Source organism: Drosophila subpulchrella, chromosome 2L, assembly GCF_014743375.2.
Source record: "Drosophila subpulchrella strain 33 F10 #4 breed RU33 chromosome 2L, RU_Dsub_v1.1 Primary Assembly, whole genome shotgun sequence".
Taxonomy (NCBI): domain Eukaryota; kingdom Metazoa; phylum Arthropoda; class Insecta; order Diptera; family Drosophilidae; genus Drosophila; species Drosophila subpulchrella.
The window spans coordinates 21,388,550-21,402,758 of NC_050610.1; the positions used below are offsets into that span (position 1 = coordinate 21,388,550).

Here is a 14,209-nt window from a genome sequence, read left to right on the forward strand (position 1 = left end):
ATTACTTGAATAGGCTCCAGCTGAACATAGGTTTTGTTTATTCGTTGAAAATGTTAATCATAAATACAAACATTGATGCTGGACAGTAATATAAATGTGGTCCGAAGCTTCATGAGTTGTGAGGGGGGTTTTCAAAACGCCTGCGTGGAGGCCAGACATAATTCTAGGAAGGTCGTAATATTTAATCCTCATTATCCGAGTACCAGGACAGACGCTCCTCGTAAAAGTGGATTACCATCTGGGGGATTTTCAAATTAGCCACCGATGAGGGCACCATTTCGGCCTGGTCCACGCCTTTGAACTGAATAAGGAATGTCAAGCGGCCGTTGTTGTCGGAGGCTCCGAGGATCTTCTCTGCCTCCAGGCCTCGATCGAATCCGGTAGCGCCGGTAACTGAAGCGTTGCTATCCTGATCCGCGTCTGTTGTACGTTTTGATTTGTTGCCAGCGGGTGCTAAGAAAAAATTGTAGTTCAACAATCGCGTTAGTTGCAGAATGCAATGTAGAGATTAGCACTAGATCTCAAAATAAATATATGTCTATTCGTCGGTCAGCAAAATACCTGATCACTGAAGGAATTCTTACGATAGTTCTGCTGAACGCACATGATTACTAATCATGATGCAATAATTTTTGCTATATTAATTTAAGAACAAAATTGTCTGGTGCAGCACTGAAGTAACGTATTTTACTTATTTGACGTCGAAATGTATCATGAGCGTTCAGCAGAACAAACTTGATCACTGATTACTGATCTAATTCTACTTAAGGCGACCAATGACTTATTGTCTCTCTTTTGCATAGGTACTTTAGACGCACAGCTTTTCTATGTGTACCCACCGACCACTGTTGTATACTGTTCCTGTGACGGCATATTACAGGAAGATCTATGCAGTTAGGTGAAATTCTATTGCATCAGCAAACACTTATAATCTTTAACTATTATTATGCTGACTTCTGGGATTTGAGGGCGTAATATTAACATAACCTAATGCTCCGTAGACGTTAAAGAATCTGCCTGTTTGATCCCAACTTTCAAGAATTTATAGATACCCAAAAATCGAAGTTTATACGGACTAGCTCGACTGGGGTGAGGCGAGGATACAGATACAGTGGCAATAAAAAGTAGCATATTAACCTAGTTTAATGTTTCAAAAGTTTCCCCCTCCAAGTCAAAAGAAAACCACCCTTACAACACTATTGTTTGAGATCCGTCCTGAGAAGGCTAATGATTATGATCTAGTATTAATATGCTTGAAGTCACAGGTGCCCACTGGCCTGACTCGCGAGTCTTGAGTTCCTCTGCCGACGCTTTGCTTACACCGACCCTGTAAACGCTCGAGTGGCTTTGGAATACGCACACAACTACAGGACTTACATTTCATTGTATTTGTGTGGGCACCAATGCTTCAAATAATTGGTAACGCTTCCCTTAACCTGTTACACATTTTTTTTTTTTTTTTTTTTTACTAATATTTTACTGTACGAAGAACGGATTCAACATTTGTCACATTACAATAAAAATCCTTCATCCCCTAAAAACAGTTTTAACAAAAGCTAAATTCAATACAAATTTCAATCACTATTGCCAAAACAAGTTGCATCAAATCGCAACACGGTAAGTCGCTCTCTCACTTGAGAGAAAAAGAGAGATAGACAGAGAAAAAGATATAGAGAAAAAACAGTGCTCTCTGCCTAAAGAGTAAACAATAACATTATGAAAAAAAATTTTTTTTTTTAATTTAAAAGAATTGTTTTTAAAGCATATATAGTTCTTTCATTATAATGCACAAACTGTACTTCTTTGGAGTAAGTACTGTACGTAGCACTATCAAGTGATTTTAGAAAAATGCTACTATACCCATCTCTTTCTGGCGCATGTATGTCTTATGGAAGAAAAATCCTGTTGCTACTTTTGCTGCTATTTCGCGTTTTAGTAATGCAAGTTCGAATGTGACTAGACAACTGGCAATGGCTAGCCAATGTTTACTGTAGTTGTAATTTTGCGCGCAAAACGAAGAGTTAGTGTAGAGAAAATCTGTATGGGTACACTCAACTGAGTGGACCACTTGAGAATTTCCCTGGCGGGGTTGCACGCATACCTGCTGGTTCTTCGGACTTCCGCTTGTTCGCCGAGGACGCCGATGTGCTGACGCGTCCTGTGTTCTCCTTGGCCTTGGCACTGCTGCTGGGACGATCCTTCTTGGAAGCGGCTGCCTTCTCCTGGGAATTCAAAAAAACCCAGATGTAATGGTATGCCAAGCGAGCACAACTGTACCCGTCGCGGCGCCACTTACCTCGTCCTTGCGGCTCAGCTCGTACTGCTGGATGAGATCCTGGCAGTCGAGATTGCTCTCCGGCTCCCAGGTGTTCTCCGTTTCGGCGTAGCCCTTCCATTTGAGGTAGTACTCCACCTGCGGGTGGAAAATGGCGTTGTAGGACCAAGAGAAGTGTCTGCGGAAACAGCCAGTACGGATCACTCACCTTGCCCTTGCGCACCCGCCGGTCGATGATCTTCTCCACGGCGTACTCCTCCTCCTCCTCGCCATCGGAACCCTTGCCGGAGCTCTCAGGATTGTCGGATTTCTTGCCCATTTTGTTTGTAATTTAAAAACTTCGCACGGTTGCAAAAAAAAAAAAACGAAAAAAATTTGCACAGCCACACGCACACAAGCACATGCAAGAAACCCTTTTAGTCTCTTTTTATCTAAATAAAACAGATCTATCAGTCACTTACCACTAGCGAGTTGATATAAAGAAAAGGAAACTTGGACTCTTTAGCGGCTTAATATTATAGTAGCAGTCAGGGTGCTGACGCTAGGAGAATTTTCTACAAAATGATAAGTCTGCAAAAAAAATGCGCGTTCTAAAGTGACGCCGGTCCTCCAGTGTGCGGAAGTGCGCGCGGTTTCCAAGCGCTGGGGGAAAGTAAATCGATAGCTCTGACGGTTGGTTTGAATTTTAGTAAGGGTATTCCATTAACGCTTAAACTGTTGATTCAAATCAATTAAATTTCAGCAGTTTTATAATATCAAAATCGCATTTCGCTAAGAAATCATGGCAACTCCTTAATATTATATATTTAAATAAGGGAAAGTATTTTCAGTTTTTCTTTACTTCATGATTATTTTAGAGGGTTGATAACAAGGAAGAATATTGTTACTATCGTTATTGTTGTTATATCGATACTTTGAAATTGTATAAATTGATGTATCTTACCCTTAATCTATTTTTGGCTCTTCTTCCCTGCGATTCACAACACTGCCTAACAAGCGCCAATTTTCACGCATTTTTTCGCCGGCTTGTGTTTTTTTCCCGTCATCTCAGAAAATACAAGCGGGAACATGCCCAAGACAAAGAAGAAGGCACAGGCCTCCTCTTCAGAGAGCGACAGCGGCCCAGAGGATGTAAGTCAAGTCGAAAAACATTATAAACTGACATCAATCAGTACAAACATCTGTCTTATCTACAGCGCAATGAGCCGGCTAGCAAGAAGGCCAAGGAATCTGCAGCTCCAAAGCCTTCAGCAGGCAAAAATGCTGGCGGAGATGAGGCCAACATTTGGACCCTCGAAGGACTTCGCCAGGTGCGAGTCAGCGAGTTCCGTGGCCGCAAGACGGTGGACATTCGAGAATACTACGAGAAGGACGGCAAAACGCTGCCCGGCAAAAAAGGCATCGCCCTCACTATTAAGCAGTGGAAGGAACTCCTAAAAGTGGCTGAAGAGGTCACCAGCGCCGTTGAGGACTAATATAAGTTGATCCACACGCCAAACTTTAGGTTATAAGACTAGTTGTACTAAACACCATGTAAGCAAGCATTTTAATGGGACGAACCCAGTGAATAAACGTTATCTGAATACTTTACTCATTGGGAATTCCGTTAATAAATGACCTACTTCACATGGCATCAATCAATGAATGGAGCATTTAAAAGGCTATGAGTTATATTCCTTATCTGGCTCATATCGTGTAGTCAAAGCGCATATCTAAATGAATAAAACGTTTAGTTTATTGCACGACATACATAAATACATAGATAAAGTGCTTCAGCTAAGTTACCTTAATTGCTTCCGTGCCGTTCTTTCAATACTCTTCTAAATTATACACAGACGAATGTTATTAAACATAATCTTAGTCACTAAAAGTAGACGCCCAGCAGTATGCAGACAGTGAGGAGAATCGAAAACGGCAGCCAGGTCTTGATAAAGCCCCAAATTCCAACGTAGCGCCCGCAGATGAAGAGCCACATGCTGAGGATAATCATATTCCAGCCGGTGCTGTTCTTGTAGCGCATGTTTATCAGAGCGGTGGCCACATGCGAGTGGCAATTGTCGCAGAAGATGTTGTGCATCCGGGTGCCATAGAGCACGGATGCCTTGGACACAGCCTCGTCCCAGGCGTAGCTGCCGCCCTCTACGTATTTGGGATGCAATCGCAGGAAACGAGTGGGTCGCCCGAATGCCATGTTGTCCTCCGAAACGAAGTAGGGCCCGGCAAAATCACGAATCACCCCGGCCGAGGTGCAAATGCCCATGTGCCCAATCATGGGCAGCAGCCAGGTGAGCACCGGAATGGGCGTCCAAACGATGCAGTAGGGGAAGCGCTGATCCTTCTCGCTAACCGGTGGCAGTCTGTCCGGCACGCCGTCGCCGGATCCTCCGCCGGATCCGCCCATAGAGATCTGTACGTCCTCGGACGCGGGTCGCTGGTGTCTTGGGTTCGTCGACATTATTACACTGAATGAGGTGGAAAGTTTGTGCGGGACAACCACAAGAACAGTCACTCACGGTCTATCCGGTGGTAGTGCTGACCAATTCGATCGCTAACTTTTCCTATTGGGCTGGAATTATACGATAAGCGACGCAGTTCACGGATTTCTGGCAGTATGTGTATGGCACAAACACAATTCACCCACAATCTAGCTGTTTATTTACATGGTGAGTGACAGTGTTGGAAAACGCTGCTGGAAGTGGGAGGAGGCAGGGGCGTCTCAAAAAGGGGTGCATAAAATTTTCAAATTCCCCAAAATATTATAAGTTTAATAAAAATGAAATATACAACAAATTTTTTAAATTAAAAGGATATATAGGGTCATTGTCAACTGTTTTAAATTGAAAAAAAATGTTTCGAAGTTTTTTGGGAATATTGAATTTAAGTTTACCATCTTAAAATTTATACCCCCTTAAAAGCAATCCCACCCACTCCCCTTTTGAGAACAGCTGTTGCAGTCCGTGCTTTTGTGTTAGCAGTGAGAATTGGAGCTGTTTATTTGTTGAGCTGCTTTTCTATTGCGAAATATTAATTAACAATCATTGGCCATGACACAGGTGTTTATCAACGGAGCCAGAGACGAGCCCAATGTGCGGGAGTTCGAGAGCTTGGGTACGAAGTTCGGGGAAGTCGTAATAAATCATTCTAATGCGTTGTCCCCACCGCAGATCCTTCGATTCAGGAGCTCATCCTGGCAGCCACCGAGGCCCGGAAGCAGGCCTACTGTCCCTACAGTAACTTTGCCGTGGGAGCTGCCCTGCGGACCAGCGATGGCACAATATATTCCGGTTGCAACATAGAGAACGGGGCGTATGCCACCTGCATTTGTGCGGAGAGGACTGCAGCCGTCAAGGCCATCAGGTCAGTGGGTCAACTCTTTGGCATGTCACATGTGCACATATATCTCAAGGATAGGCAATCTGGAGTATCCTTAATTTCAAAGCCAAATCCTTAAAGTATTTTGTTGTAGCTGAGGTTCTTAACTTAAAAACTAAAATACAATTTGTAATAACAAGATAACCCCAGAGGTCAAGTAGGAATTTTAATCAGTAGGTCTTGATTGATGTATGTTAAGCATTCAAGCATATAGGTACAATTACAACAGAATACCTCACCATTTACCCTAGGCAACATGAGTACATATTTTAAAATCAAAACGCTGTGAAAAAATAAATATTTTAAAAAATTCTTTCCTTAAGTTCTAAGATAACATTGTATAATTTTCGAAAATGTTGGTTTTGTATTGCCAATAATTATGGTATTAAACCAAAAAACGTTATACTATTTTGATATAATTTCTATGTATCGATTTTCGACTCCCTTTTAAAAGAGTTTTCTTTATAATCCGATCATGTTTCTTAATAATCCTGTTTAAAGAAAATACTAAAAAGTTATTTTTATTTCAGCGAAGGCAAACGCGACTTTGTGGCCTGTGCGGTGGTGGCCCAGCAGGACAATGGCTTCACCACGCCCTGCGGCGTCTGCCGGCAGTTCCTCTCGGAGTTCGTCAACGGCAAGGACATCCCCCTGTACGCCGCCAGGCCGACCAATCTGCCCCTAAGGGTGCTCTGCACCAGCGTTCTCCAACTGCTGCCCAACGGCTTCAGCTTCTCGAACGGAAAATAGGAAGAGCGGAGCCCAACCGGATAGGGACAGGGTGCAAGCCCGCTGCAATCCATGTGCATTATTGTTTATACGACTCTCCCAGTTTGTTATATTCTGTAAACCCACCCCTCGTTATATGTTGATTGAATAGTTTGTATACGGCACGACCCATATGTTTGTGTTTTTCTCTGCTCTCCACGATCGTTGCTTATCAGCCGGATAGTTCTCTTTCGTGCTCCGAGTTGGCCAAGTGTTTATTTTTGTGTCACCATAGCCAACTTCGCGCGACACCATCACCACAAACCGTCCATTTGCCAGCGGACGTTCAGAGGAGAAACAACGAGCCACGCACTCGCTTAGCTAAAAATAAAACATATTTTAAGGAAAGTGGCGTGCCTCCTCTATTGATTAAAAGTATTAAATAATAATGACACATCTGACCAAAAATTTTGCACGCCCGGAAAAGGCGGAGGAGGTGGTCACCTTCGGCAGTCTGGGTAAGATTCCTACTCCAGATTAATAATAAAAAACCGATCTTAACATATCTTTGTAGTTATCTATTTTTAAGATGTTGTTATGCATATGTAAATATTTTGAATTACCAAGATATTATAATTGGTGTATGTTCTAAGATCATGTTCTAATTACTATTGTGACGTGAATTGTTCTACCTTCCAGATCCCTCGGTTCAAGAACTTTTGACAGCTGCTTTTCAAGTACGTCAGCGGGCCTATGTGCCATATAGTGGATTTAAAGTGGGTGCTGCTTTCCGAGCCAAGGTTGGAGGACAGATCTTCACCGGATGCAATGTGGAGAACGCCGCCTTTACGCCGGGCTCTTGTGCGGAACGAACGGCCCTTACGAAAGCCGTCAGCGAGGGAGTCACCGAATTTTCGGCAGGAGCTGTTTTAGCCTACGAACCTGATGTATTCACCACTCCCTGTGGCGTCTGCCGGCAGTTCATCCGGGAGTTTGCCGACGAAGATATACCCATATACGTGGCGCAGGCCATCGATGCGAGGATTACGGCAGAGGAGGAACCTCTGCGGAGTGAGGATCCAGTCCTGTGCACCTCCATCTTCAATCTGTTGCCTAGTAGTTTTCGCACTTATCGAAAGTAACACCACTGCACTGGAGAATCGGAGAAAGAGAAGGGAGCTAGTTCAAGGTTGCCCCACAACCCCTTGTCAATCGTAATCTATATAATTTTAATCTAATCACTTGAAATAAAGAAAATTACACTACTTAACAAGGGTTAATATTTCCTGTTCAACAAAAATATGTGAAAGTAGATAACATTTTAAGGTTTAAACATACGTACATATGTTAATTTAGAAGTATCTCCATGTCCTAGCATCTTAAAGAATTTACTGTATTTTTAGTAAAAAGATCTTATCTTTTAAAGTAACAAAAGTGAACTATTAAGCAAGTGATGAGGGTTATAGTCTTTTATCGATTTCGGCAATAGAAAGATAATTATAAACTTAATAGAGGGGAATTCCCTATTTGTGAGAAATTTTTTATTAAATCCAGCTAAAGTATCAGATTTCACCAATGGCTACATATGTATGTACACATGTCTTTAACGATAACACTAGGTACATATATGGATGCATTGATCCGTATTCATTTATGATATTTTGATTAAAATAGTACTTGCTAATTATTTCGGTATAGATAAGAATTCGACTGTTAATATATTGCTAATAAACAATATTAAATAAACAATATCAGATTGCAGTAGGTACTTCAAGATATTTAAAGAAAAAAAAATTCACTTTCCTCGGATAAGGTGACATTCGAGTTTTACAGATTGCCAACAGATTCAGTATACGTTTCTGGCTCACAAAAATAGTTGATAAACTTTTTTTTTTACAAATTTAAAGTCGAAAATATGTCAGATAAGCAGAAGCTCCTTCAGCGATATATGAAGAACCTAAGCGACCTGCAGGATGAGCTTAAGCGAAAGGAGCTGGAGAAGAAGATGAAGGATCTGGAGATGTTGCAGTGTGAGCTGGCTCGTCGCCAGGAAAAGTCTGGAACCAAGTGCGCAGGTGGTAAGATCAAGGAGATGCGCCAGAAAAGGCTCCAAAAGGTTCTGGGATCTTACATGATGACCTTGGAGGGATTGCTGTGTGAGCTGGCCCGCCGGGAGGCTCGGCTCAATGGGGACAGGGGTCGAGCCAGCGAGTCGGAGAACCTTGTACATCCCCAGATGTTGGAGGAGTATACGGTGGCCTTTTGCGCTGTTGGCAAGTGTTGACTTGATCGAAATGGTAGATCCACTTATCTTTATGTCCCGATTTTTTTCTTCGCAGGTGAAGATGGTCGAGAACTGCTGGAGGCCGCTCTATCCGCCCGCAGGTGCGCCTATGCCCCCTACAGCAACTTCAAAGTGGGAGCAGCTTTCCGTGCCAAGTGCGGTAGGATTTACACGGGATGCAACATCGAGAACGTGGCCTTCACTCCGGGAAATTGTGCAGAGCGATGTGCCCTGGCCAAAGGCATTAGCGAGGGCGAGAAGAAGTACACGGCGGGTGCTGTGGTGGCCTATCATCCGGATGGGTTCACCACACCTTGCGGCGTCTGCCGCCAGTTCATCCTGGAGTTTGTGCACAAGGACATTCCCATTTACATTGCCAAGGCACCGCCGCCGGAGCAGGAGAACTGTATTCCGGCGATCCAAGATACCGATGAGGTGCTGGTCACTTCCGCCTACCACCTGCTTCCCTACAGCTTCACCTCATTTGAGTGAACTATTTCCGATTCTATAAGCAAACTGGTAAGGACAATTATGTATCGCTGTTGGACCTTCCTTAAACAGTTTGGCCTACAAAAATGTTGTTTCAATTTTATTTAAATGCAATAAATTGGATCCACTTTCATTGGATTTGTATATGTTTCCATATAATGGAAAAAAAGGAAAGAAAACTGATGTTAGTTACCATATGCTCTATTTTGCTTAACATAAATTTAGTTAAAGGTAAACAGTTTTAAAGAGAGAACTCCTAAACATACTTGATGACAGGTTCTCCAGAACCGTAGATGCCGTATTCGCTCTTCGTGGCAAACGGTGTGACTTCCTCGTGCACCAGAATGGGCTTTACATCCGGATCAAAATCTACTTTTCGGAATCGCGGATCCGTGAAGTTAGCCCGCACCTCGCTGACCATTCCCGAGTGAGGCACTCTTTTCGTGAGATTTTGGAACTCGCATCGCCGCTTGGGACACGTGTGCGTGTTGCCCTCGTCGCACATAATGGGATCCTCTTCACGGGACACTTTCCGTGTGGGCGGCATCTTCTCAGACCAATTCCAGAAGGTTATGTTGTCGTGGGCCGCCACTCCACCCGTCAAATCCTCGGGAGTCAAGCGCACGTAAGAAAGATTATAGGTGGTGGCGGAGGGATCCAGGTACTTGCTGTAGGAAGCCTCCGAGCGGTCGATGATCAGCTTGGTGGCCGCCACCGGAGTGGGCATTGTAATCGGCAGTATTTCCTGCTCCTCGGGCAGTTCCTTGAGCACAAAAGAGTCATGGCTCACACTCGAGATCGGCTTCATCTTCCGCTTTATGAAGCGAAGACAGCCCTCCTCGAAAGGCTTCATGTACTGGGTTTTCATGTTGAGCGAGGGATTCCTCAGGGTATTGGGATTGCCATACTAAAAGGATAAAGGTGTAAGAGTTAACGACGGGCATGACAGCTTAAGATAGTCCTCTTACCTGCCACACATAGTTGGCCATGCACTCTGAAGTGGGTTTCTCCGACAGCAGAGGATCGTTCACATAAATGCCTTTGTCGGCAAACTTGGCATTTAGCTTGTTGCCCATCCTTAGATCTGTGATGTGACGGTGCCCGCGATAGGTCGAGGTCCTCCAGTCGGGATCCTTGGGCCCTGCAGGCCGCCTGTAATCAAAAACGCCAAACTCATCCATGGCTTGGGGATTTTTAAACCAACAATTAACTAAGGAAAGCTGAAATAAACTCTGAAACACAATTTTCAGCGACTGTGGAAAAGTGCTCTCCTTGGGACGCTAAATTTTGGAACACCTTGCTGTTGCCTGGCTACCGAAACCGATTCCCAGCAATGCTAGTATACTGACTGCTCACAAACAGCCCGCCTTCTGTACAATATTTTTCTCATTTATATTCTGCTTCAAATGCAAGTGTTTACAATATAGTTGTAGTTTATGCTTTAGAGAGAGGAATGCTTGTTTGACAAATATAAAAGCGTTCTGTTCACAAAACAAATGGATATTCGTTAATATAATACGTGGGCTAAGGTAATAATGTTGCACTCGATCTGGCCTGTGCAATAATAAACTGTTTGCTTAGCAATTAAACAATTGATTTACTTCGTCTCCCGGGGGCGTGTTGGTTGTCAATGAGGCGTGCGTTTTAATGGGGTGTGTAAACAATGTGCGGGTGACTCATCCTCCTACCCCTCCGTCCACTTCCGGTTCCGCTTCCGTTTCCGCAGCCGCCTCCCCGTCTCAGGCAATCTCTTTGAGCGCTAGCAGCGATTGGCGCAAGTACTCGTACTGCGTCTTGGCATGCTTGATCTCCAGCTCCGATAGCTCCACGAGGCTGGGAAAGACGGAAATTCATTAATTGTTAGATATAACAAGAGTTATAAAATCTTACTCACCTCTTCTTGAACGCAGCTACCCTTCGGTTGCGGAAACCGATCAACTCCTCCTTTCCACAGGCAGACATCGATTCGAACTTTTCACACGCCTCCGCCTGTGCAGTCTCAGCCTAGGTAAGGATTAAAAGGGATTAGTAACGCCTATATCCCAGCACAGTGGGCCACAACAAGGACATGCTAGAGTGAATATGGGTGGAGCAACGGTGGAATGCATGCAGCAGTTACGTGGGGTGGCGACACATCTACTAAACCGACGGTTAAAACGTTAAATGCCAAATACCTCTTGCACCTCCAAAGGCTGCAGTAACAGAACCACAAAACACGCACAAAGAGTGAAGAGGAGGGGACAGGCAGAGCAGAGAGCAGAGCAATGTGGGGTTGTGGACGGTAGAAATAAAATACAAGAACGCAAATAATTTGTTGTTTGTAATTAGTGAAGCGTGAATATTAATTGCCCCGCTAGAAACTTTGTAAAGGGGAAAACAATTGCTCTTTATACGATCTGAAAAAACACAGTTCGGGAAGAACTTATTTTGACCATCACCCGATCTTACCGCATGAACATCCTTGTTTTTGGAACGGGCCTTCTCCAGGTTTCGATTGGCCGTCTCATAGGCGGCCAGACAACGCAAACGCCGGATTAGTAGAGCTTTGGCAGCGTCACTATCTCGCTGATAGTAGCGCAAGGTGTCGCCCAGCTTGAGGTCCTGATCGCTGGCCACACGGGTCTCCAGATTCTGAAGAATATTGGGATAAAAATGGTTATAGTATTGTGCTACAACTGGAACTCGGACACACCCACCTTGATCCTTTCGAATATCTCCGCCGTCTTGGCCACAAACGTCTCCACGTTCCCCTTCTCTGTGGTCGAGAGTTGCGTCAACGCATTCGAAATCTTCTGATGCGAGTCGCCCACATCCTTGTGGCGCTGCGTCATTTTCTCCGTTCGAATGGCTGCCTCACGCAAATGTCCGTGGTATTCGGTGAGGAACTGCAGCTCGTTCTCGAAGAAGTCATTCACATCCCGCACAGTGGCGCTCAGCAGGATCTCGTCTGTGGTCTTGCCCAGGGACTTGACAAAGCCGCCAAAGATGGCCATCTTCTTGCGCGGCTTGGCGCACAGATCCTGGTCGTACTCGAGGAACACCTTCAAATGCTGGTCGACGCGAAAGACAGGATGGCTGGCCAGGCGGCGCAGGAACACCTCGTGCATGGCCACCGTCTTCTTGAAGGTGGCCAGGTACTCTCTGAAAAATGAATAAAAACAGAATAAGTACATAAAATCCATATTTGGAGCAACTATCTCTTACGCCTCCAACTCTGACTTCATCTTCTTGAACTCCTCTTTGGTCATGTTGCCCTCGCCCTCGCCAAGGCGCTGCAGCTTTTCACGGGAGGCATCGAAGTCCGGACGCGGTGGACAGGGCGGAATCTGGGTGGGATTTTCATAAATTAGCAACGTGTTAATGACTTAATCCGATAACTAACAATGTAGCCGGCGTAGTCGTCGTTCTCCTCAATGCGGTCGTGCAGCCAGACGAACTCCTCGTGCTGGCGCACCACATTGTTATCCTTTTTCGCGAATCCCGGCAGCGTGGTGCGGGTGTGCACTGTGAACTTGACCTTCTCCTTTTCGCTCAGCGCATCGGAGATCTCCACGTGGAGGGCGTTCTCGCCGAGAACGGCGGGCGTGGCCGGGGCGGAGGAGGAGCTGTCCGGCGATGTGGCCGATCCGCTGCCATTGGTGGCCCCACTGGGTGCAGGTGCTCCGCCTGTTGCTGGCGGAGTGGCCAGCGGATTTGTGGGCGAGACGACTTCCATTGTGGCGCCGTTGTTGGCGGAGGGACTGCTCAGCAGGTTTGAGTCATCCGTGCCGTCCTAGGGGGGGCAAAAGAACCATTAACCGCAGTGCACTCTAGTTACGCCCATTTTATGATAAGACTTTCTTTGTGTGCGGGCGGGGCGTCATCTTAGATGCCACGAAAACAGGGCAATTTATTGTTTAAATAATTTCGGGAATTTAATGCGGTTTTGTCCGGCTCCCCTTTGTACTCACCATCATTTTGCGGCCAAGTTAATAACAATTGCAATATAATTATAATAATTATTACAAATTACAGAAAACTGGAACAAGTTTACCAACACTTAAAAAACAAAAACATTATTTTTGTTTTTGTAAATATGGTCATACTGGTCCAATTGGACCCGCCTATCGCGTATCGCTTATCGGAGGCAACAGGCGGCCAATCGAGTAGTCGATAGCTATTGGCGAAGAAATCTTTATTGAAATCTCCATTAATCGAATTTAAAAAGTTGAAAAACCGGTACATAACGGTAATACAATCCAATTTTTAATTACTTTTGTTTGCGAATTTTTGAACTCGAAACTTGAACTTAACGTTAGAAAAGCCTTCAATCTGGTAAGTTTGCTTTTCAATTTCGAAGTGTCAATCGTGATTTATTACATCAAAATGTTTAAACTTTGTGCATTGCAAAAGCAAACGCGAAAAAGGGGAAAAAACTTTGCGCCTTCCGAAGAGATTAAGCTGCTAGAGCTGCTGGAACCTTTTAGGCATATTATCGACAACAAAAACTCCGATGCGACTTGCCAGTTGAAAAAGGAAACCTGGGAGAAGTTGGAATACCAGTTCTTCAACCAAACTGTCTCGAAACGCACCTGGAGAACCCTCAAGGATGAGTACAAAAACATGAACAGTAAGCCCAAGACCGCGGGCGCAATGACTCCCTGCTATCCCCAGACGGAAGAATTGGATCCAATTAGCAGTTGTGTTTCTGTAGTTTATGAGGATTCCGATCCAGAGAACTCATTGCATAATGATCAACATTTCCTGAAACGGTTCCTGAAATGGGGTTATTTTAGGAACCGTTTCAGGAAATTCCCGAGGACAACCCGCCAGAACCCGAACCCCAGTTCGTGAATAAAAAACTACCAAGAAGATTTATTATAAGTAAACGAAAAAAGAAGAGATTATTAGACGATGAGCACATTGCGTTGATACGGCTTCAACAGAGATTCTATTACAACGAAAATATAAGATCTGGAGAAAAACATCGCCTGGAGCTGAGGTCAATTAATCTAAAGAACGAGCTCATGGAACTAGAGCTTGAGGAAAAACGTCGCCGCCTTAGAATAGATGATTAAATTAAAGAATAAGCTGACCACTCT

The 14,209-nt window shown here is 44.5% G+C and overlaps 9 protein-coding genes across 11 annotated transcripts; 5 read left to right on the forward strand and 4 right to left on the reverse strand.

Annotated features, from left to right (window-relative positions):
* Window position 1: 1 nt before the first annotated feature.
* LOC119548851 (heterochromatin protein 1) lies at window positions 2-2,898 on the reverse strand. Its single transcript, XM_037856472.1, has 5 exons — window positions 2,737-2,898; window positions 2,484-2,613; window positions 2,297-2,413; window positions 2,102-2,222; window positions 2-453 (listed from the first exon to the last, which is right to left on the reverse strand). The coding sequence occupies exons 2-5, from the start codon at window positions 2,592-2,594 to the stop codon at window positions 182-184; spliced, it is 621 nt and encodes a 206-aa protein (XP_037712400.1). The 5' UTR covers window positions 2,595-2,613; window positions 2,737-2,898; the 3' UTR covers window positions 2-181.
* Window positions 2,899-3,240: 342 nt separating this feature from the next.
* On the forward strand, window positions 3,241-3,865 carry LOC119548852 (RNA polymerase II transcriptional coactivator). Its single transcript, XM_037856473.1, has 2 exons — window positions 3,241-3,406; window positions 3,472-3,865. The coding sequence occupies exons 1-2, from the start codon at window positions 3,344-3,346 to the stop codon at window positions 3,748-3,750; spliced, it is 342 nt and encodes a 113-aa protein (XP_037712401.1). The 5' UTR covers window positions 3,241-3,343; the 3' UTR covers window positions 3,751-3,865.
* A 123-nt stretch (window positions 3,866-3,988) lies between these two features.
* LOC119546808 (transmembrane protein 222) lies at window positions 3,989-4,948 on the reverse strand. 2 transcript variants are annotated; one of them, XM_037853389.1, is made up of 2 exons: window positions 4,789-4,948; window positions 3,989-4,713 (listed from the first exon to the last, which is right to left on the reverse strand). In XM_037853389.1, the coding sequence occupies exon 2, from the start codon at window positions 4,674-4,676 to the stop codon at window positions 4,140-4,142; it is 537 nt and encodes a 178-aa protein (XP_037709317.1). In that variant the 5' UTR covers window positions 4,677-4,713; window positions 4,789-4,948; the 3' UTR covers window positions 3,989-4,139. The 2 variants fall into 2 exon arrangements, with proteins under 2 accessions (XP_037709317.1, XP_037709316.1); XM_037853388.1 differs by having other exon boundaries at window positions 3,989-4,737; window positions 4,789-4,940.
* Window positions 4,949-5,223: 275 nt separating this feature from the next.
* LOC119546839 (cytidine deaminase) lies at window positions 5,224-6,544 on the forward strand. The gene is made up of 3 exons (XM_037853432.1): window positions 5,224-5,383; window positions 5,440-5,632; window positions 6,178-6,544. Exons 1-3 carry the CDS (start codon window positions 5,320-5,322, stop codon window positions 6,395-6,397), a joined length of 477 nt encoding a protein of 158 aa, XP_037709360.1. The 5' UTR covers window positions 5,224-5,319; the 3' UTR covers window positions 6,398-6,544.
* A 142-nt stretch (window positions 6,545-6,686) lies between these two features.
* On the forward strand, window positions 6,687-7,620 carry LOC119546838 (cytidine deaminase). The gene is made up of 2 exons (XM_037853431.1): window positions 6,687-6,873; window positions 7,055-7,620. The coding sequence occupies exons 1-2, from the start codon at window positions 6,804-6,806 to the stop codon at window positions 7,495-7,497; spliced, it is 513 nt and encodes a 170-aa protein (XP_037709359.1). The 5' UTR covers window positions 6,687-6,803; the 3' UTR covers window positions 7,498-7,620.
* A 540-nt stretch (window positions 7,621-8,160) lies between these two features.
* On the forward strand, window positions 8,161-9,266 carry LOC119546837. Its single transcript, XM_037853430.1, has 2 exons — window positions 8,161-8,628; window positions 8,695-9,266. Exons 1-2 carry the CDS (start codon window positions 8,271-8,273, stop codon window positions 9,129-9,131), a joined length of 795 nt encoding a protein of 264 aa, XP_037709358.1. The 5' UTR covers window positions 8,161-8,270; the 3' UTR covers window positions 9,132-9,266.
* Window positions 9,267-9,313: 47 nt separating this feature from the next.
* Window positions 9,314-10,354, reverse strand: LOC119546835. The gene is made up of 2 exons (XM_037853429.1): window positions 10,097-10,354; window positions 9,314-10,035 (listed from the first exon to the last, which is right to left on the reverse strand). The coding sequence occupies exons 1-2, from the start codon at window positions 10,307-10,309 to the stop codon at window positions 9,385-9,387; spliced, it is 864 nt and encodes a 287-aa protein (XP_037709357.1). The 5' UTR covers window positions 10,310-10,354; the 3' UTR covers window positions 9,314-9,384.
* A 142-nt stretch (window positions 10,355-10,496) lies between these two features.
* LOC119546834 (sorting nexin-32) lies at window positions 10,497-13,204 on the reverse strand. 2 transcript variants are annotated; one of them, XM_037853427.1, is made up of 8 exons: window positions 13,079-13,204; window positions 12,511-12,900; window positions 12,333-12,454; window positions 11,825-12,269; window positions 11,577-11,759; window positions 11,303-11,320; window positions 11,023-11,132; window positions 10,497-10,961 (listed from the first exon to the last, which is right to left on the reverse strand). In XM_037853427.1, exons 1-8 carry the CDS (start codon window positions 13,082-13,084, stop codon window positions 10,868-10,870), a joined length of 1,368 nt encoding a protein of 455 aa, XP_037709355.1. In that variant the 5' UTR covers window positions 13,085-13,204; the 3' UTR covers window positions 10,497-10,867. The 2 variants fall into 2 exon arrangements, with proteins under 2 accessions (XP_037709355.1, XP_037709356.1); XM_037853428.1 differs by lacking the exon at window positions 11,303-11,320.
* A 289-nt stretch (window positions 13,205-13,493) lies between these two features.
* LOC119546365 lies at window positions 13,494-14,185 on the forward strand. The gene is made up of 2 exons (XM_037852594.1): window positions 13,494-13,817; window positions 13,904-14,185. The coding sequence occupies exons 1-2, from the start codon at window positions 13,494-13,496 to the stop codon at window positions 14,183-14,185; spliced, it is 606 nt and encodes a 201-aa protein (XP_037708522.1).
* The last annotated feature ends 24 nt before the right edge of the window (window positions 14,186-14,209 follow it).